The 22,458-nt window shown below is 40.8% G+C and overlaps 1 protein-coding gene across 1 annotated transcript in view; it reads right to left on the reverse strand.

Moving 5' to 3' along the window:
* Positions 1-22,458, reverse strand: part of FSHR (follicle stimulating hormone receptor) — an 81,625-nt gene that overhangs the window by 33,838 nt on the left and 25,329 nt on the right. The window contains exon 2 of the mRNA XM_075497442.1: positions 15,522-15,593. Coding sequence (XP_075353557.1) covers positions 15,522-15,593 — 72 coding nt within the window. The remainder of the gene's footprint in view (positions 1-15,521; positions 15,594-22,458) is intronic.

Below are 22,458 nucleotides of genomic sequence, written 5' to 3' on the forward strand. Positions count from 1 at the left end.
GCTAAGAGGGAAAATGGTAAAAAAATCCCTCTTACTCCTCAGTTCTGGCATTAAAAAGCTTCCCGGTTTTATGAGAGGACTCTGAGTATTCACCAGAGCAAATCCTGCAGTATGTTACACCCACTTCAGTGAAAATAAATCTCCATGACTTGACCCATCATGAGAAAAATATTAGCATTGCCTAATGTTAAACACCATTATGAATACAGACATTATCTTACAGCTGCTAACACCATCCACTACATCTTTCAAATGTCCTCCTGAAGGGATTTAGGTTTCTCTTATTCAATGTTACAGTCTCCTTGTGAAATATGTTTTTCCAGCACAGAGATTTCCTTCTGTCTTCTTTTCTATTTGCATTCATTCTTCCCTTCCATAAAAACTACTTACTGTTTTTGTGGTTTGTGTCTAACTGAGGCCTTGACCCTACAGACTCTTATCCCTCAGCTTTGGCTCCAGGCTCAGCCAAGACCTTACTACATAAACATTTGCATGGTTGGGGCCCTCAGATACAACCTACCTGGGAAAAGGATATTCTTTTGTGCTTCCAAAGTTAAATCCAAACCTCTGCCTTGTAACGGACTGCCAGAGAAAACACAAGCACCAGCAAGAAGCTTCTAAGTCAAAAGCTTTACAAAACATGTGTGCCATGAAGGTTATTTATCTGATTGCGATACTGTGCTATCATAAGCAGAAAAAATTACCATTAAGCCCAAATCTGCAGGTTCTATATTGGAGGATGCAGAGATGACATACTATACAAACATGGGAATTACATACAATCCCTAACCCTTTTGCCAAGTGGCTGATGGCAGCAAAGAGGAGTCTGATTCAATACATCTAGAGTCTTATTTAACAAATAACTGAACAGCTCTCCACTATGAAACCTTGGAAAATCACATGCTTCCAACTGAGTTTCCCTGACACAAATAACCCTCTTCATCAGCAAACACTGCAGGACTGCACACAGATAAGAAAGGCTTAATGGGGGAAGGGAACACGTCATAAAACTTGGGACAAAATTCAATATATTAATATGTTTCTATGTTTGTGTGTGTATACACACAATATTCCAATAAAAGCAATAAAAATAATAGACCCAGGGCCACACGGTGGTGCTTACTCACGAACATCAGCCAGCAGCAGCCTTTCTGCACATCCAACCCCATTTACAAGGAAGTTGCTTGGGTACGCCGTGAAGGGTCTCTGCCGCAGCTATGCTGCGTAAGTCAGGCTTGTGGAAACGCCAGACAAGCAAAGGCTTTCTGCTACCATCTGCTGTGTAGTGCTTTAACAGGAAAGTCCTCAGACTGGACTCAGCCCGCTGACGGGGAGCCTTCAGTACCGATTCCCCCAGGGGAGTCTCCATAGGAATGAGGCAAAACCCTTGAGAACCCAAAGGCAATTCCTGGCCACTTGTGAACGACCTGTTTCTCCTATGTAAGAGCACTCTGAGCTCCCTGGGAGCCCTTCTCCTCCACACTATCCTGGGTCATATCTAACTGGGGACATAAAAAGAAGTTGGAGCTAGAGATGATGCAAAAACCCTTATCTGAAGTAGTTCTTCCTTCTTCATCAAGGGAAAAGTAAGAGAAATCTTCCTCCCCAGCCACAGCTCTTAAAGAAGGAGGCTGAACAAGAAATGTGGTTTGAATAAAAAAATCATGTTTTCTTTAGAAGTTGCTGTGTCTATTCCTTTGCTGTACTGCATTGCATGTACTTACAATATTTTTCTGTCTGGCTTCCTGTATTGATGTAAACAAACTGGAACTTACAGTGTTTTCACAGCACAGAAGCCTGGCAAAACCTTTTTTGTTTTGAGTAAAACACTTTGAAAAAATACTACCGATGGCGGGGGGGCGGGGGGGGGGGGGGGCAGGGGGCATCCTGAAGCGGTCCCAAACCACAAAAATTACCATTTGGAAAAGTCTTGTTGATAAAATACACTTAAAAAATAAAAAAAGAAAATGAAATCCATCATTTCGGACTACTATCATTGCTTAAGTTGAGACTGAAGGAGATTTCAGACTCTGCAGCAGAAGGCATGGAAATCCATGGGTTTTAATATATTGTATCTGTACATACATTAACATTCTACATTTTAGAGGAGTGCGTATTTTCCTGCAATTTTAAATAAGTATTGTCTCTAGAAAGCACACAGCTCAATACACAAAAGGACACAGAAGTACACACACTCAAAGGCAATCCTGTGAGAGCAATTCATTTTTCAGATTTAAAGGAATGTTTTGTGTATGTTAAACACCGAATTAAAAACTAAAAGGCAACTGCTATATTGTTTCTTCCATCAGACTGAAAATGAAACAGGTATGTTTGGATTATTTTAGCAGAAAAATAAAGAAACAAATATAACATGCATTACAGACCATTATCAGAGCTCTCTCTGAAAGATGTTCTATCCTGAAGTTACTCAAATCCCCAAGGATTTGGGCTGGATCCCTGGACAGGGATGCATTTTTCTTACATGCAGAAAGGTACAGCAAACAGAAAGCAACCAGCAGTACCAGCACACACCTCATTTTTCTACACAAAGGTAATAGGGTTTCATTATATTCTTTCTATTAGTTAGAAGATGGCTTTGCAGGATGGCTCTGGTTAAGAGACATGGAGGGGAAGAGATTCCCCAGGTGAATCCCTTGTGCCCCATGTCCAGCTGGGAGCCTGTGGTGAGGACAGATTAGGCAGCAGCTAAGTACAAGGACCTTTAATTTGTGTTTTCCCTGGGGGCTAAACTGCTGATAACATGAAGTGCCTACTTCAGAATGGTAGGCTCAGGACTTGTCTCTACAGTGGCACCTGTTTAACTCGAGGACCATGCAAAGCCCCAAACTAGATGTATCTGTTTCATTGTTAGAGTAATTTTATTCTCATTTAGTTGATCCTAATAAACACCTTTTTTTTTTTTGTCACACACACTTCTTAGTAATCAATTTTTTATCTTATTTTCAATTAAATGAATGCAACTCTGCAAGCATACAAGTCCCAAGAAGCCATAGAGAGAATACTCCATTTATTTATGAGACCTGTTAAAAGAGATTCATGCTACACAGTGGCTTCATTTCTGCTCACTTTTTTCTTTATGTGCTGCTAAAGTCAATTTAAGGACATTCATCCAGTGAAGACTGAGAGGAGCAGAGAAACTCATGTTCACTTGGATATGACCTGGACTCAATACACTCCTATCTCCCATCCAGTCCTGTGACTCCCCTAGATACATTTTCCCTCATCATTCAAATTGTCCAGAAGGGTAGCAACAGGATGCATGCTCTTATATCCTCCTCCTCCTTAAAGCTGTGCAGATGGAGACTCGTTAGGAGAGCTAAGATTTGTGCGTGACATGACTAGCTAGTAAGGTGCCAAAGGAGGAGAAGGAAGAACCCTGTTAAACAGGGAAGAATGCCCTTGATTTTCCTTTGGGTCACGTTTAGTTAAACATAAGTTGAAAAGACTCTATCAGATGTGACTGGCAAAATCTTCCATTTATCCACAGATGCGCCACAGCACGGCCAAAGCAATCCAACCCTCCCACAGTGCCCCACAAGGGAGCGTGGTCACCCACTGAGACACCAGCTCTGCTGCAGAGCCATTTCAAAGTCTGGCCAAAAGAGGCTGCTGCTGGAAGCCAGCTGCAGCAGCCCGAGCTTGCAATGAATCACCGGCCCCCGAGGGCACAGGCTGAGATCACGGTCTCATGGCACGCAAGCCATCAACCTACCCATGTGAAAATAAACCATTCATCACACACGTACGGACTGGATATGAACAAGTGACCTAGAAATTTGGGGGGTTCCAAGTCCTATTACCCTCTGCCTCAGCCATTCTCCTGTCACATGAAGCTTGTTGTGACATATTTTGTGTGGGCTGTGGGGTGGGGGAGTGGAGAACAACCCAAAGTCTACTTTGTCATTTAGGCTTAAAATTATGCATAACTCACTCAACAGACAAATAAAAGAACAAAATGACTACGAAAGAGGAAAATGTGGTAGCAAGGGAAAAACTTCCTTGTTGTATATTGTATCTTCATTTGAATTCCAGAATAAATCTGAATGAATTATATTTTTTAATTTGTTTAACTATGCTAATAGTCACCATGCACTAGTGGTTTTAGCAGTATTTTCTCTTTATATGTATGACTCAAAAATTACCATAGCAACTTGCTTCCTAATTAGCCTTCAGTTACTAACAATCAATACGATTAGACAAGGTCAGCGCTGGAGTAAGCTCTATAGGTTTTTTGAAAAGGCTACTGAGAGTCAATACCGGCAAGAAGAGGAGGAGCGGGCTCCTGGATGATCTTCCCCAAAGGATGGTTGCTGTTCTGCTATTACTCACTCTCCTATGAACAAAAGGAGCTGTGGCAAATGAGAGCTTTGCTACTTACCCCGACTGCAGAAAGCTTTTAACCTGCCAACAAATTCACAAAATATGGAGAACAGAAGCATCCTTAGATCTGCAGATAAAACGACATCTTGCTCTCACATTGCTGGGACTGACGTTGACTGCACACCATCAAAATCAAGAATAAATATGTCATAGATTTTTATCAACCTGGCTACATCTGAACTCAATCTCCCTGTGTGGGAAGGATCCCTGAAACCTGGAATAAGGTGAGACTGGCCAGTTCACAGGAAGGTGCTCCCTGGGATTTAAGCCTGTGCAGTGCTTAGCTGAGATCCCATTAGGAAGTCCTCCGTCTAGTGACCTGAGCAATTGCCCATCAGCGACACAATTTCCCCCTCATTTTTACAGCCTGTTTCAGTCATTAACTGTTTTCAGTTATCTCTTACCCTGAAAGCACAGTGCCTGGCAGCACAGCAGGATGAAAACATAATGTGCTATTCAGAGGTACTCTGGGTCCTGGGAATACAAACCAGGCTCCTTGGTACTGACAGATGAAGGCTCATGAAAAGCCACTTTACTTGTTAGCACGTTTAAGTCTGCTACGAAGAAACACAGGCAAAACCAAGCTTATTTTTGAATAAACAGTGTGTGTTGTCAATTATGCCTAGGCACACGGCTGTCACAGATGAACTGTGATCTATTTACTTGCCTGTGTAAAAATGTGCTGCCGCTTGGCTCTCTCCTCTATTCCCCGCCGGCAGTTACCTCTCCGCTGCGGCTGTGCCTTCAGCCTCAGCTCACCCCGGCTCACCGTGCCGGGTCCCCAAACAGAGGGTCAGGCTTGGGGAACGGAGGAGTCAAGACGCAGCACACAGTGAAAACGGAATGACAAGACGGTCTGGATAGTGCCGTACGATGGCACTTCAAGCCACGAGCTCCGAGGCAATATGTCTTGACCTTCCGCTGTACAGAATGTCCCGAAGAAGAACAAAATTATTTTAAGCTCAAAAAAGGTATTTTTTATTAGAATATAAACTAGGATAATTAACTTCAAAGCAGAAAAAACGCAAAGGAAATTGGCTAGATGGAAGAGAACGGAGGAGAGCTTATAGCCCCTCTCCTCTGACGTCCAGTGCCTTTGGAGAAGGTTTGGAGTTCCTCAAGGACTTATTCCGAGTGGCCGTAAGCTCTGCCCAGAGCTCCTGCGAAACCCCATTCATCACCTCTGGGGCTGCTCCCTGCTCCCCAACGCAGTCTCTGAGTGGCACATAGCCATCTCTGGCCTGTAAACCTCCTGCCACTGGTAGTACCTCAAAGCTGCTCCCCTCCGAACGTGCCCATTAGCCCGCAAGGGGAATACCCAATCCCCCTTCCTCCAGGGAGCTCTACCGCTGCCAGTTTTCCTATTTGGGAACAGAAGTAATAAATAAGCAAACCCTTTTCACTGTATCGTGCTCGCCCCTTCTCACAGCACAGATGGGAAAAGCCAAAATCTTAAAAATCCAGCACAAGAAGTCTTAAAAATATGGAAAATAAAGCTGAGAAACATATCATCATAAAATCTCATTCAAAATAAAAGATGAGATTGACAAAAGGATGACATGTCTAATGAGCACCTTCACTTCATAATCACACTAGAAAGGATAAACCTTTCCAGATAAAGATGTAAAACTTTGTGCTCTTGAGCAGACAAGCAAGACAGAAGTAAATGATGCTTCCAAATAACAAAGACTAGTTTAACTCAGTCCACAAGTGAAATTCTGCATTATTCCTTGTTTTAGTGGAGAAACTTCACAGCACAAAGGCAACACAGAGAGACCATTCCAAGACTTTGCGTTGAACAGCTCATTATTTATTAGGTGCGTTTCTCCTCCTCAGAGGAGAGCACCCTATGAGATGGACAAAATAAATTCTCCATCTGGGTGAGCTATTCCATAATTGTTCCAGAGATGTTCTCTTGAACGTCTTCCCTCAGCAATTGGCATCAGCAGCTCTCAGGGATGAGGTTCTGAGCCAGGAAAGCCACCAGCCTGTCCCTGCTCCCAGCTCCTAATCCTCTGCTGACTGCATTGGAAAATGCACAGACACCAACAGTTTTTCAGCAGTCTGCATTTCTCTCACAATCATTTGTAATTTCCATCTGTGGTGTTGGCTCCCCAAGCATTCAAAATATTTTATGGCTTAGTATCTGTCTTCCATTCTAAATCCTAGCAATTTAAATCTTTTCCAGACTACTCTATGTATATATATATATATACACATATGCATGTATGCAAGTATATATATACATATCTATTCTACCATGCTGTAAGCCGTTTACTCAAAAAAGGTACACCGCTCTTACTTATTTTTAAAGAATCAAGCACGTATCTGCAACTCTTCATCAAAAACATGTTCCTGCTTGAGAAATCAAAACAAATATTCACAGTATTTTGTGAGGAAATTGTTCTTGGCTTGTTCACAAAACAAACAATGGACACAACAAATCTTTGGTTTTACACCTGGGATGAATTGGGGCCAGCAGTATCTTTGATAGAAAAATCAAAATGCAACTCACTAATAACAATAAAATGCTCAGCTGCCTCTCCACTGAGCAAAGCAGCCATCAAACTAATGATTAAATCCACATCAATCATTTGGCATAATAGAAATAAAGGCCGTGTAGTATAATGTCAGAGAATCAACATCTCTTGCTTAGAAAATAAATGTCTTGACTTCATCTCAACATTTGTTTTCCATAAACGCTGAGGTTTGTATCAGCATTTGTATAACAAAGGGAAACAATCCTTCATTGCAACAAGCCAATTCCACTAACATTATTTCTAAAATAAACAGAAAAGCTAGATAAAATTAATATGGGAAGGTGTTTCTGAAATCCTCCTGAAATTGAATTACCATGTCTGATCTGATGCCAGCCTTTGTCCTTCTAACAAACAATATTTAGTAGCGGCAACAATAAATATTGAAGAAAATCCCATTTAGAGCAAATCGGGCACAATTTCAAGTAGGTCACACCTTTTGCAATCACTCACTGGTGCAGTTAGATACATACACAAGATTAATAGAAAAAAATACTATAAAAAACTGTTTTCTTATTAAAAAAGAACTTTCCTTTACAATTTTTTTTTTTTTTTTTAATAGCAGCACCTTTTAAAGCAAACCCAGAAGCTGGATCTATCTGGAAGGAGCTGGCACTATGATGTGCCATCAGGATATGCCATCACCTGAATCCCCACAGACTCACACCAGCACAGCACCGTGGGGTATCAGGAGCAACAGACCCTCACCAGGCTGTCTGTCAGGCGGAGGAGGTGGAGGTCTTACATGTTTGAGCTGAACAACCAAGTCAGGTGCAACCGCTGTAGCTCTGAATGCATGTGTTTCCTCTCAGAATTGCTTTGTTATTGATTTCACTCAAGAATGTAGGTTGGGTTTGGGCTTTTTTTTGGTCGAAAGAAGCCCTTTTATAATAAGCCTCTTACAACTCTTTAAAAAAACATTTGTTGACTTTAATGCTGTTTACTTGTATTAATTCTGTCTCAAAGTCTCAAAAAAGTCTCAAAGTAGAGTTCCCCAGCTGAACCATGTGAAGAAGTATCGCCTTCAGTTTTATTTGTAATTTACTAGTTTTATTTGAAATCCTGTCCTCTAGTTATAGTATTAGAAAGGGCAGGAATAATCATTCCTGTCCACCTTCCCCGTGCTAAACCTGACAGTACAGACCACTCCAATGTCCCCCGTCAAAGGTCTTCCTTCCAGATGGAGGAGTCTTGTCCTGCTCCATTATTTCTCAAGTGGAAAGCACCCATGAATGTGTTCATCTCGATCAGTATTTCCTGGTTTGTTCCCTATCCTTTTCCTAATAATTCCTAAAATTTCCATTTGGAGACTTTTTAGACCATGGGGCTGAGACCTTTTTTTTAAGAAATGTTCATTTGACCCTCAAATCTCATTTTGAATGAATGAGGCTAATTCAGAGCCCACATTTAGATATGCAAAACAGCTATCTTCATTTACCCTGCACTTAATTTTATCTGATTTATTTGTGTAGAGGAAGGCAGAAGAACATTGGATCGAAGTTCCCTCCTGAAGAAGAGTGGGAACTCACACAAGCATTTGCCCACATTTCGTCTTTTATGAATTCGGGTAATCTGGACAGTATGTCACTGGGGAGAGGCATTAAAGCATTTAGCATACATTCAGGCAAGTGGATTTCCCTTTTTTGCTTTACTTGTCTCTGTGTCTAGACAGCTGTAAAGCAGGGACCAGAAATTATGTCCAAGATGATTCTTCCATTAAATACTTCAGTCTCTAAATGCTGGCTTCATACCAATGCAGTTAACAAAGATTCTGCTAACAGTTCATTACCACAAAACTCATTCTTGCTCAACAAAAGGAAGTAATGACAAAATGTATTTCCTTTTTTCTCTTTCTAAATCTGTTTTATCAAAGAAAGCAAGCATCAAGATACCAAACCACAGAGAAAGAATTACGGAATACTTCCTTTCTTGTACTCTAATATCTTTCAATTAAAATATGCAAATATTAGCATGATTTTCTGGGACTTCTTAAATAGAAAAGTTAGCAAATGTTGATATGGACTCTATGAACTGATTCTACATTTCCTAGCTTCTTCTTTTAAGGGTTTTTACTTCATTTGTGGTTTTGGTCTGCCCAAGCATTAGCAAAAGATTGAGATCAGGTTATGCATTTACTGAAATATCACAAAGTTGTAATTAAAATCTCTGCTCTCTGACATCAGCAGTGAGCTGCTGACATAGATAATAAATCTCTACTTCACATTTTTGTAGTTGTGCAATGGATGACAACAATAAATGCAAGTGTAAGATCTCGTCCACAGATAAGCTTTGGCAGGGAGAAGCAGAATGCCAGGTGATGATGCAACAAAACATTTATAGATTATAATAAAACCACCTAGTCTTCGTTGATTACTTATTATGTTTAGAACACAAGGCATAGCTTCTACTTGCAGGAAATAAATTGAATTAAGAACACACCAGGCTTCCTATGTATTCATACCAAACACTTAAGTTTGCTATCCAAGGGATGACATTTGCAAAGGCGGCGGAAGGGTCATCTGAAGTAATGGCACTCCTTTGAGAAGAAAACGTACCCAAGCCACTCGTGGCCATAGTGAGAGACAGCAGCACAAGGCACTGCTTTGCCCAGCACCTCCACTGACGATGTGTTACGGGACCCCTGAGACAAGCCTGCATAGCTGTTTGCCTTTCAAATCCCATTTGTGGGAACCCGTTTCAAAGCGCAGAGTGTAGCGATGGGCAAATGAAGACTGACACCCTGGATGCTGTCGGGCTAAGGAACGCATATGGCACGTATAGCAGAGGATAAGCTTTCTTACATGATTTTGCTGCTGAACCAGAGGCCTGAAGTGCAAACAACCCCTCCAGTATAGAAAAAACCAGTTCAAAACCACTGATCACCGCCAGACGTGGACAGTCAGCTGGGACGGGGGCATCTGGGACCTGGGACAACCAGGAAGCCTCCTGTGATTGCTCACTGCCCGACGGCCAGCCTGGGGTGGCTGGGCAGCCTTTAGTGCCTGCTGACTCGTGCAGGATTGGACCAGGCAGACAGAGGGGAAAACCCCGTATCATAACAGTGGTGCCATTAAAACATTTATTCTTTGGGATGTCAGCCTGAACTTTGAATTTCTTTGCTTATGCTGGTTACTCGCCTTAATGTTTTTGAACTGTAGTCCTCTGTTCCCTGAGAGAAAATGCATATTTAGACTAATTTAAATGCATTAAGTAGCATACTTATTTTCATGCCCTGCCCTTAAGATGCAGAGTGTTACACATAACTTCCTATAATGTAAATTAGAATTTAATATCCATGGAGTTGCACCTTGAGAATATACCCTGGAGTATTTAATACCAAAGTATGATCGTTACCTGATTCAGTACATATTTTGGTACACAGAATGCACCGTGTCCCCCTTTCACCTTAGGGATGTAAATAAAGATTTTTATAAACAGGCACTATTTAACTTATATATCACAGCAGATCCTGCAAATCCATATTTTGCTTCTTGCAAAAAAATAAATAGCAGATTTATCCAAATGATGCAACAAAAGATAGAAAAGAACTCCTGTCTAGAACCAATTTCCAAATGTCTTGGTTACACTGAATCCTAACCATTTTCTCAAAATAGCTTTAATGATCTTATTTAATCATAGCCTTTTGCATACCAAATGAGGCAGCACATGATACACTGTGCAGGAAAGATTGGAGAAGCTGCAAAATACTGACCAGCTTTCTTGATAGCAGAAGACAGACACAGACTGCTCATCCTTAGGTGAACGTGCAATTTTTGCCTCCCCGCCTTCCTTCCCATCTTTTTGGGTTGTGTGCTGCCAAGCATTACAGAATCACATGCTGGGGCTGAATGAAACTGATTTCAGGAGCACATGGGATGATGGACATCCCTTAGCCATTTGCTAGCCCAGGCAGCTTTGATGGCTACTGCTGAAGAAGGGCTGGATGGCCAATCCACCAATTTGCCAGGTTGTTAAAACTTGCTATAAATCAAGTGAAGACTTCCCACTATGCCAAATTCTCCTGGTGAGACTTCTACAGTCAAGCCAAGAACTTTGCGCCTTCCCCACTCAGAGGAAGAGAGACGCCTCAATTCAGCAATGTACTTTAGCACTTGCCTCAAAATACTCCATTAAGTGGTCTCCACTGTCCTCAAGTACCTCACCTCAGTTTAGATAAAACATAAAAGGTAACTCAGTCTGATCTAATTAAGTCAAAGGAAAGTGCGACCTGCCTTTTAGCCTACAGGGGCAAACAGGCGAGATTTTAACATCATACATCAGGTTGGTTGTTGTGCATGAAATAAGCTGGTGCTCATGTATCTAGGTCACAGACCAGCAGCATTTCTTCATATGAACCATCACTGGATCAACAGTCTCAGCAAATCCATAAAAGCTTGAATGCACTGAGTGGTTAACTAAATACATGATTCAGCGCTATTTTCTCTAGAAATTCATGAGGAAGCTGTAGATAGCTGGTGCATATATTCCTGCTGTCTTCCACAGACAGAAGACTTCAATTTCCAGGAGTGTCAACTCTGGCAGATTCCCTCAACCTTAAAAGTTTTAGCTTTCCAGGATTTTCGGAGCTCATCAAGGATTTAGCTCATCAAGCTCTGTTAACCATAGCATGGCTCATGCTATTACAATGTGTCTTTGCCAAAGTCTGTTAAAGAAATGCCCTTCACCTATTACTCCACAATACAAAACAGGGCCAATAATGGTGGTTTTTTGTCTATGATATCTTCTAGTTCAATAAGTACTTCATCCACATGGCTGAATTTCCTTGTGCAGCACACAGGTTGGATTTAAGAATGAATGATGAAATAAAGCATTATGTTTTAGCTTAAACTCTTCAAAAGAATAAATAACCGATGATGAATTTTCAAGGGGATTGTGCCTCAGGATACAAATGTGAAGCCTCTTTGGCTTGCATAGGGTAAGGCAATCAGACCAAACTTCCTACAAATATGATACCTGAATCAGGCCTTAATAGAGCAACATTCACGAATCTACTTTGCTACGTTGTAGTAACAGGAGGAAACTTAGCAAGAGAAAAAGGGAGGCTTAATATTGCTTCAGACTGTCTCTCCTCCAAATTATGCACTTGCAATGCAGGCTGAAGATGACATGGCAGCTGCAGAGCATGTTGAATTGATTTTGCCGGGTATGTGCCTGCATGGGGCTGCTTTTTACTTTAGTAACTGGAGGGTTAATTAGTTCTGGGAGTGTAAACAGGTTGGTTAAGCAGGAGTCCAGGCGAGCTGCCACGTTCCAGTTGGCTAAGACTTTGGAACACACTAAACATGTTTTGAGAATAACTAATCTGCTTCCCTGAACACCTATTTGCTAAATTAACATGAAGCCAGAGCTGTGCAGAAGTTGGAGAGCTGCTGGCAATAAGCTGGTTAAGCTGTTCCTCAGATCTGTGGGTTTCTGAAGTAGTTTTCTATAAGAAAATTCAAGTTGCACCTTTAGTAAGAGAAAGCTCAGATAATTCATGCCTATCAGTTTATTTCGTAACTTTAAACATTTTATCTAAGAAGAAAAGAAGATCTTTCTCCTAGAACTTACCTGGGGGAAGTTGTTTCTCTATATGAAAGTCTGCAGAATGGATATTTCATGGTTTTTCAGTAACTGAAGGAATTTAGATGGGTGAGAAAAAAATGACAAGCTAGAGATGGTTCAAATGGGCTCTCATTCTTTCAAAAGACTTCAAAATGACTAGGTATTCCAGTGACAATTTTCTTCTTCTCCCAAGGTCTGTATTTTGCCCAAATCAATGAAAATCAAAAGATTTTGATTTGGTAACTAAAACTGGAGCATCATAAGGGAGGGCAGATCGGGTGCTCCATGCCAACATTTCCAGGTCACACTACTTTTTTCCATTATGAGTCGCAGTCACTAGTGTCCATTCTGGAAAGTCCTTGGACAGTTCAAATGGAAAACAAACAAGATCTTTCTTGGGTACCATGACTGGAGTCTAACTGGAAGTATCGGACTGGAATTATTTGACATTTTGTGGCAAAGTACATTTGTTCAAAGCTCTCAGTTGTTCGGGTGTTTAGGAAGAAACTAACTGAAATGCATATAGGAAGCAGGAACACTGAAAAATGTTATTGAATTATTTTTCTTTGAAAACTGGAAAATTTTGGTCACTGTATTCAAAAGCCTTCATTCACTTTGAACGTAGATATAACAGAGTTAAGATTCTCATGGAGGACTCATCTCTGATTTAACTTGTATTCAACCAGCTCAGCTCGAATGGATTATGCCAAAGACGACCATTTCCCTGCAAGTTTTGGGCTTTCAAACTTACCCCATTCTCAGAAACACAGTTAGAAATGATCTAGTAATGATAAAAATCATGTGTACAGATATGTTGGACTGTATAAAATACTGTTTTTCTTCAGTTATACACTCAGGAAATATTGTCACTCTCTTAATATTTAGTCTATTTAGTTCTAGGTGAGTACATAAGTATACTACATTGGAGTATCTCATTTGTATACATCAGGCTATCCACATTTTACCATATGGAGGTATCACATTATTAATAGCTGTTTTCCTTAAATAGACTACAGTTTGCTTTAATCTTCCTTTCTGTGCATGATCTTGCAAGAGTAAAAAGGCTTTCCTACAAAGGCTGTGTTTTTATATGCAAATCTATCATTTGATTACACATTTTTTTGTCCCTACATTATCATGAATATTTCTGATGAATGTTTTATGGGTTAGGTTTAGGATTTGTGAGCTATTTCAAATTTTATCTGTTTGCCATGTCATCTGCAAATACCGCATCTTTGTTGATGTTGATTGGTCTCATTTACATATTTATCACACTTTTATTTTCAAGGATGTTTTGCTATAAACTGTCTGTCCCCATTTCTCCTCCACGTACTAATAGTACATAGATATATTTTCAAACCGAGCTCATTTCCATATATAATTTTTTTGGTTAACAATAAATCACCACTTAGAGACATCCTATCCAATGCAATTGCTACCTTCATACATATCTGACATATGGTTTCTGAGTAATTAAAGATAACGGGAACAGTTTACAATGCACTTTGCAACCCACTTCATAGTCCAGAGAGCTCCATGATTTTCCACAAGGACTAGGCTAAAAGGAACCCTGCAGGACTGGAGGGAAACAAGTGCCAACAAAACTGGCAATGCAGAGCCGATCTTATTCCTAACTGGTAACTCTTGGCCACAAAAAAAGAGACCTTCTTTTTGTTTTCTCAAGAAAAATGACTGTTTACAGTGGTGTGATTATGAGGGTCCGGATTCACAAGTGGGATGCAGCAACTGGAGGCTTTTTAGTGTGTATCCCGTGCCAATAGAAGACTCCTGAACCTACGGTGATGCCCTGAAATGGATCTCGTGCTTCAGAAAAGGCCAGGTACCATGTGAACTTTACCACTTGCTGCTGACCAGCAGCTCTTCAATCCTTCTTGCATGTTCACTGTTTGTTTTTCACCCATCCATACTTCTATAGGTTCAAAATCCTTTCCCTTTCCTCGCCATACCTTCTGGTGTGTTCACCTTCTCGCTAAATCCCCTACTTATGCAAGAGTACGAGGGAAAAGGGTAGAAATGATGCAGAGAAATGTCAGCAATTGATTCCTTTTTAGTTTTGCCATTACACTCACAGCACTTTGAAAAAGGCACTGATGTTAAAGTGCATTTCCCCACTCCCACTCAGAGTCCTCTTGGGAGAACAGCCTGGATGTGACCCTCTCCTGTCAGGGTGCAAGCGCTGGGTGTGCTTCTAAACAAAATGTTGTGACTTGCTCATCTATGAAACAATTCAGAAAAATTGTACATGCCCCTGAATAGTTCAGGTTGGACAGTGACAGTCATAATTTCTGGCGCTAGCACCAGCTAACCCATAGATTTTCTGTCGCTAAAGAATAGTAAGAAAGACTTTACTAAAGATTTTTCCTTCTAGTGGTGGAGGGCTGCAATAGGAGTAATGAATAGTATGGTAATGAATGCATGATACATCTGTTCATCAAAGGTGCTCATAATTATATCTCCAGGCTTATCACTAAAATTCACAGGTATTAGATGCTTACACCCTTTATGTGCTAAGATTTTCGGATCTATCGCCTGTAAGAAACTTCTCTCATGCATCCTGCTAGTTGACTCTGAACATGCACAAAACAATCCTATTTATTCACTAGTGAAAAGAGAATTGGCTGCCCTGTTATGAACACGAGCGCTTTCCTCCCTAATATTCCACTGGTTTATTACAATCTATTACAAAGTTCTCAAAATAACCAGTTTCCCATGATCTTCTGCTATGACACTTTATTTATTAATTGCAGTGATGCTCCATGCTGAACCAACCCTTTGACAGAGGACTGCCCACTTGCTGATATAAAAATGTATTTACGACGACAATGTTTTAGAACATGGTCTTAAAAAAAAGTTTCTAATTTTTTTTAAACAGAAAGATGAAACTAGATGAAGCTCAGAGATACGGGCTTGCTCACAAGCAGTAGAAGGATGTGCAACCAGAAACTGCTGTTTTGAGTAAAATAGTTGTTTCCTAGTAAATATTGACACAATACATACATTTTCTCTAGGTCACCAAGTCCTGCGAAAGCTCCTTTTGGAATTACTCTCATCTTGGTGAGGACAAATCTCCTGAAAATAGAGAAAATGGGGTGATTACACACTATTCACAACACGGGACTGGGTGGAAGCCTTGTCAGCACAGGAGAGGCCTTTATCACTGGTACAAGGATAGTCTCCAGCCTGAAGGCTTCGGCGTCTAAGTACAGCTGTAATGTTCAAAGGCTTGGTGGGACTCCAGCTGCCTGCCCGGACCAAAATTACAGCACAGCGTTGGGCTGCTCAGCATCTGGAGCTGCTCAGGGGAAATCCGTCAGTAGTTGCAATTTCCCTGTTTGCTTCAGTAAGAAATCCAGACCCGGTCACCTCAGCTTTACTGTGCACGTTTAATCATTCATAGGTAGTGAGCACAAACAATTGCATATATTAACGTGACCTGCTCATCAAGATACATGCTTCACGTGGCACGCTTATAACTAGATGCCAGGTCAAGAAAGCGTAGCTGAGACATGAGAAAGCCCACAGAGATTTTGTAGGGAGAAATATCGGGGGGTTTTTTGCTGCTGAGAATAAAAGTCACATTCAAACTCCCAGGTATTAAACACGAAGCAGATAAAATAAGCAAGACATCAGATAATACCGGTTGTATTGAACAATAGCTGTTAAAAGAAATGGTATTTTCTTTTTTAAAAAAACATCACCTGTGTTACATACATGAATATCACCCTGTGATTCAGTTTCTTAGTGTATTTTCCCATGGAAATGGAAATTAATTATTTTCTTAATTACTATGGAAGTCTTTTTTTCAGTGGGCATGCCCGCTAGAGCATCCCTCATTTTTATCATCTCAGAACTCGTGTTGCATGGCTGCTTGCGATTGCCTTTCAGTTCATGTCTGTGCTGCCTTATTGTAAGGTCTGCAGGAGGACAGCAATGGGAAGTCAGCCTGGTATTACCTGCTGTGTAGTCCTGCAAATTTTAACACAATACCTCAAAACTAGAGACTTACTTTCTCACCGTTCACATAAAGTATTCATACAATCCTCATCCATTTTTTATTACAGCTGATTAGTTTAACATTTTCATGGGAGATTATCATGTTTTAATCAAAGTCATAGGGAAAAAAGCATTATTCTCATAGAATAGCGCTGTGAAAGGTTCCTATTTTTTAATTGTAGGTCTTTAGTAGAATCTACCCCCTCATTTAGATTCCCAAATATGAATTAATATTTACTTAAGTGGGACAAAGTCAATGCACGCCTCACCTAGCTCTAGAGATGTCACAGTGATTACACCAGGAGTGAACTTGGCCCCAAGCTTTTTTAGCCGTTGAAATTTATGGTATTCTCAGTCCTGAAAGATGATAAAGTCAATTTGGTATTCCATTATTCTTGTACTATCACTAATGTAAGTCAGAAAGAGCTTCAACACACTGTCACACAAGAATTACAGTATTGAGATCATTATGCAAATGTTAGAAGGATTAAAGAGCTTCCAGAAAAGGCCTAACCTGGATTAGGCAATTTGTAAAGTCCTACTGAAAACACGGCCGGTGTAATGCATGCAAAACGACGGCTGTGCTTTCAGAGTGCAGCTGGGTACAGTGGATCCTTGCAGAACACCCAGCAGGCTTAGTGCTACAAAGCTGAACCATCAGGAAACTCTTTAACTTTGATCTGCTTTGAAACCTTTCCTAAACTCTCTTTTGTAGAAACGCACACCTAATTTTGGAGCCCTAGAAAGTGGGCTCTGTCTGAAAAGCCACCTATAATTTTTTTATGGCAATGTTCTAAAATGAATCCTCTCTCTGCAGGCGCAGATCGTCAGGAGGTTTGCAATTTTTTAATTAAACACTGGCCTATACCATGCTTCCCCACAACAAGAATTTACAGCCTGATCCCAAAGCTAATTAAAAGAAGGGAACCTCATTCATAGATGAGGTTACCTATATGAGGAAAGCCACAAGTGCATAGAAGTAAAAATCAGACCTTGAGTTTCTTTGTTGAATACCCTGCTATCCTGCGTTAATAAGGTGGCAGGATTCAGGAGCCACATGCCTAAAGCCCTGGAGCAGTTAAAGTAGAATTGAAGTTTAATAGCTGAAGTATCACATTGCACTTTAAAAAATTAAGGTTAATTGTTTTTAAACATCCCTGAGTAGGCTAATAAAGTCAGCCTTAATGGTATAACGAACACTGAAAATTAGAAGCAGCTACTTGTTGAATTATCAACTGTATAATGAATAGGAGTCTATTATAACTAGTCAAATGCTGTATTGTCAATAAATCTCACCAATTAGGCTCCAAGAATCAATCTGTACTTAACTTGAGATACTGGCTGTTCAGTACCAATTTTTTCTGAGGTAAATGGAGAAAATACTTGAAAAGCATTTCCTTGGTTTTGTTGCTGGCATTATTTTAGGATCAAAGAAATGAATACAGCCCACCTTTGTTCAAGCATGTTTCATGTCAAGACAAACAAGTAAACACAAGCATCCTTTAAAAAACATGTGCTTAATGGACAGATGCAGTATTTGGTCCTAAAAAATTATGTTAGCACTTAGACACCAGCAAAGAAAGCACTAAAAAGCCTAAATACTCAGTGCATGGTGTGGAATTGAAAACCCAGAGCCAGGTGCCTAACATAAGCTGCAAGAAAGGTTAGACTGAAGGTTAGATGATCCAAAAATCTGTACGCAGAGCTAGCCCCCAGGAAACACTAAATCTCATCTCCTGGAGCGTTGAGCTCTGCGTCAGAGCTGCACGTGTAGCACCAGCCTCAATACGCACAGGGAGCCCCCGCTCGCAGCAGGCTTTGCCAGGAGGAAGGCAGGCGTCGGGGGCTCTCAACACAGCCCTGGCCGCCAAAGCACAGACACACGGAACAAGAGTCCTGGCTTCAAGTCCCCCCTCACCCTGAGTGGTGCAAACTCCCGTATTTCACAGAATCACAGAATCACAGAATCGTATAGGTTGGAAAAGACCTTTAAGATCATCGAGTCCAACCGTAAACCTAACACTGCCAAGACCACCACTACACCATGTCTCTAAGCACCTCATCCAAACGTCCTTTAAATACCTCCAGGGATGGCGACTCAACCACTTCCCTGGGCAGCCTGTTCCAATGCTTGATAACCCTTTCAGTGAAGAAGAATTTCCTAATATCCAGTCTAAACCTCCCCTGGCGCAACTTGAGGCCATTTCCTCTTGTCCTATCACTTGTTACCTGGGAGAAGAGACCGACCCCCACCTCTCTACAACCTCCTTCCAGGTAGTTGTAGATGGCGATAAGGTCTCCCCTCAGCCTCCTTTTCTCCAGGCTAAACAACCCCAGTTCCCTCAGCCGCTCCTCATCAGACTTGTGCTCCAGACCCTTCACCGGCTTCGTTGCCCTTCTCTGGACACGCTCCAGCACCTCAATGTCTCTCTTGTAGTGGGGGGCCCAAAACTGAGCATTCGAGGTGCGGCCTCACCAGTGCCGAGTACAGGGGCACGATCACTTCCCTAGTCCTGCTGGCCACGCTATTTTTGATACAGGCCAGGATGCCATTGGCCTTCTTGGCCGCCTGGGCACACTGCTGGCTCATATTCAGGCAGCTGTCAACAAACACCCCCAGGTCCTTCTCTGCCAGGCAGCTTTCCAGCCACTCTTCCCCAAGCCTGTAGCGTTGCATGGGGTTGTTGTGACCCAAGTGCAGGACCTTGCACTTGGCCTTGTTATTTCATGCCCCAGGCGGATGCCCCATTTCATGCCCCAGGAGGATGCACAGCGGCCAAGGGACCTGTCCCGGTCTAGGCTCAAGCATCGTGCAGCCGGGGCTAGACTCCTTGTGCCACCAAAGAGGACAAGGGGGAACTTAACCCTACTGTCCTCTCTAGAGGCATTACAGTTAGAGCTGATTTCCCTGGGTCAGATTAAAAAAAATAATTACACTTTTTAAAGTCCAAAGTTCAGCGATGCTAATGTTATTTGGGCTACAGTAGGTCCCAGAAGTCCTCGCAAGGACTGCAGTGTTAGAGCCACCAAAAACTTAACAAATGAGAGAACGGAAACAAGCACAGGAAAGGAAACAAGGCCCAAATGGTGACATGGTTATCCTGCATCATGAGAAGGCAATATACATGGCTGGAAATAGAAGAATGGCAATATTAACTACTGTTATTCCCTACGTACAGAAGTATAAGCTAGATTTAAGTCTGGCCCATTGCTCCTATACATGCCCTGATATCCGGGAGAGGTTTCTAAATCCTGATTTAAATACATCTGTTGAAATTGATTCTTGGGGAGTTTATTGATAGGAACTGAATCTGTCTGCTGCAGTTGTACAATCATACTTATACTTTATATATTTATATATGTGTGTGTTATGAATTATAATATGTCTACTTAAATATATAATATTGCGTAATATTTAACTGATTTTTACCTACTTCTGTTCTTCTGACCAGTGAGAGTAATTGTTTTCTGTTGTGCAGTCATATCCTTTTACATCTGGAAGGACACGTAAGCTTACAATCAGACTATATTTCTCTGAACTGAACATGCACAATTCCCCCACATTTTTCCATTTTTCAATTCTAAGTGTTTTATATGCCTCTTTATTATATCATTTTAGTTTGTCTCATGAATGGGTAACATGAATGTGTAAGTAAATTCTTCTATTACGAAACTACTAAAAAACTGTTGCTAATTAAGGCTAGACCTATCAGGACTAGGGCAGCACTCTCTCCTACTGATGTGTTATTTATACAGTGACACCCAAAGGTGGTTATTTAAAACAGTGGGGTCTCAGTTAACATGAAGCCACTGACACAGGTGACTTACACCACTTTATATCACCATGAAGAGCAAAAAACCCAAATACATCTTGTTTCTGTATGGCTCTGTCTAGTATAAAGGAAATACCATAGTTCCAACTTAATCTCAAAGCCTATAGAGGACACGATGCAAACAACAGAAATTAGCAGGTACTGGTAAAATGTTCCTGAATAACCCTCTAACATTTCCAGTTATGAAGAGACTTATTGAACTTTTCCTAAAATAGTTTTCTGCAGCTGAAGTAGTTCAGACAGACAGAACATAAGACATGAAGGGAAAAAAAACCTCCAGAAAAATTAATATTCTTCCATCCAGCCCCACATGAATCCAGTGACAGAAATCAGACCGACCTCATCACGAAGGGATGGAGGACTGGATGTCATTGTTCAAGTATCTGGTACCCAAGGTATGGGTGATTAAAAAGACTTGGTAAATTACAAGATAAAAAAAAAGTGGACCCATATGGATCATTTCTGCTAAATGTCTCAAAACAAAAAAGTGGATAGGAAACATGTGAAGTGTGCACATTAAGCAAATCAATGTAAATACACTGCGTTTGTGAGGTTAGCCATTTACGTGCGAAATGATGTATTTCGCATATTCATCAAATGAGTTCTCAGACCCTGGTCCCACAAGCTTTTTCTTGAACAATTATGAAGATGCTCTTTGGCGTAAATTCTCCACCAGAACTTAGCCCTGCCCTGCACTGGTGCCCCCTCCTCGGCAAATGCCCCCCACCACTGGTAATAACCTTGCACAACAAAGGACTGCACTGATTACCAGAAATTAGACTAGTTAAGAAAAAAAAAATAATTTCTGCTTCATAAAGCATGGCTGAATTTAGATCTTTCAAAACACTCTTTAAAACTCGTTTCTCAGATCTACTTAAGTCACACACAGTTAATCAGAAAGTGTGTGCATTGTAGAATTATCTTCCCTGGCTCATGCAAATTGCAAATTCATGATGTTAAAATGAACTATATCAAGCAGATACTATAAACTTTATAACTTAAGGACCAAAGGAAAATAAAATAAAAAGCCAAAAAGATTCGGTGACCATAATGCTAAATCACCAAATTCGGTTCCAAAGAAATAAATGTGATAGGATTTTGAAGAACATTTTACTTTAATCTCTGAGCTAATAGACTGATGTTATCACCTTCTAATCCTCTGCAGCAATGTGTATTTTGTCAAACAAAGATTTACAGTTATATTTAATTTACTTTTTGTAATTTTTTTTGGTTGTTTCTTTGTTTTTTGCTTCTTGCTTTGGTGATGTGCTGGAGGTTCCAGAACAAGCAACAGATGAGTCTTTGCTTTACATCAGGAGAAGACAAAACAATGCCATGACCTATTTAGTGTGCTCTTGATTAAATGCAAAAATCAACAAAATCCTGCCCCCTGGTTTTTTTCTGTTTTCGCTTGATTAGTCAATGCAACAGTGAGGGACTATTTTGCTTTTCGTGCTGTAATAGGAGACAAATAGATACTACAGACTGTGTCCCAGATGGTGTAAATCAATCAAGCTGTGTCATTTTGGCCTTAAACTTTTGTCCTAATTCTCACTAGAATGAATCATGAGATTCCTTTGAGCTAAGTGCGATTTAATTTAAATTTATGAAGAACACTTGTAAGCCCCCAGCTCATTGAAATGGGTTCACATTGCCATATGACTTCACTATGACTAGGGTCTGGTTCTAGTAAACATCTCACTCGGAAGGGGCATATGCAGATATACATGAACATGAAAGTATTTTTCCTAATCAGCGGTCGAGGTGGAAGATCTCTGTAATCTATTAAGCAGTTTGGAGCTGCTTTCAGACATAGCTATGGTTTCCCCGTCCTAACAGCAGGTGGAGAGGAGTCCAAAACTCATAAATCAGATGCTAAACATCAGGCTTCAAAAACCATCAAGCTAAACGCAAAAAGATTGGGTTTATTTGCTTTCTGGTTTTAAAGTCTTTAGACTGCATCCATATCATGCTGCAAAGCTAGTTTCAACACTCATGAGGCTTTAATTTAAAAACAGAGAAAGATTTATATTAGTTGCCTCAATTCCAGGAGGTGCCGAGGTTGGGACTTCATAAGGCTGACAGGATCACGAGGAATGGCACCAGCA

The sequence above is a fragment of the Mycteria americana genome, chromosome 3 (assembly GCF_035582795.1).
Source record: "Mycteria americana isolate JAX WOST 10 ecotype Jacksonville Zoo and Gardens chromosome 3, USCA_MyAme_1.0, whole genome shotgun sequence".
Classification (NCBI taxonomy): Eukaryota; Metazoa; Chordata; class Aves; order Ciconiiformes; family Ciconiidae; genus Mycteria; species Mycteria americana.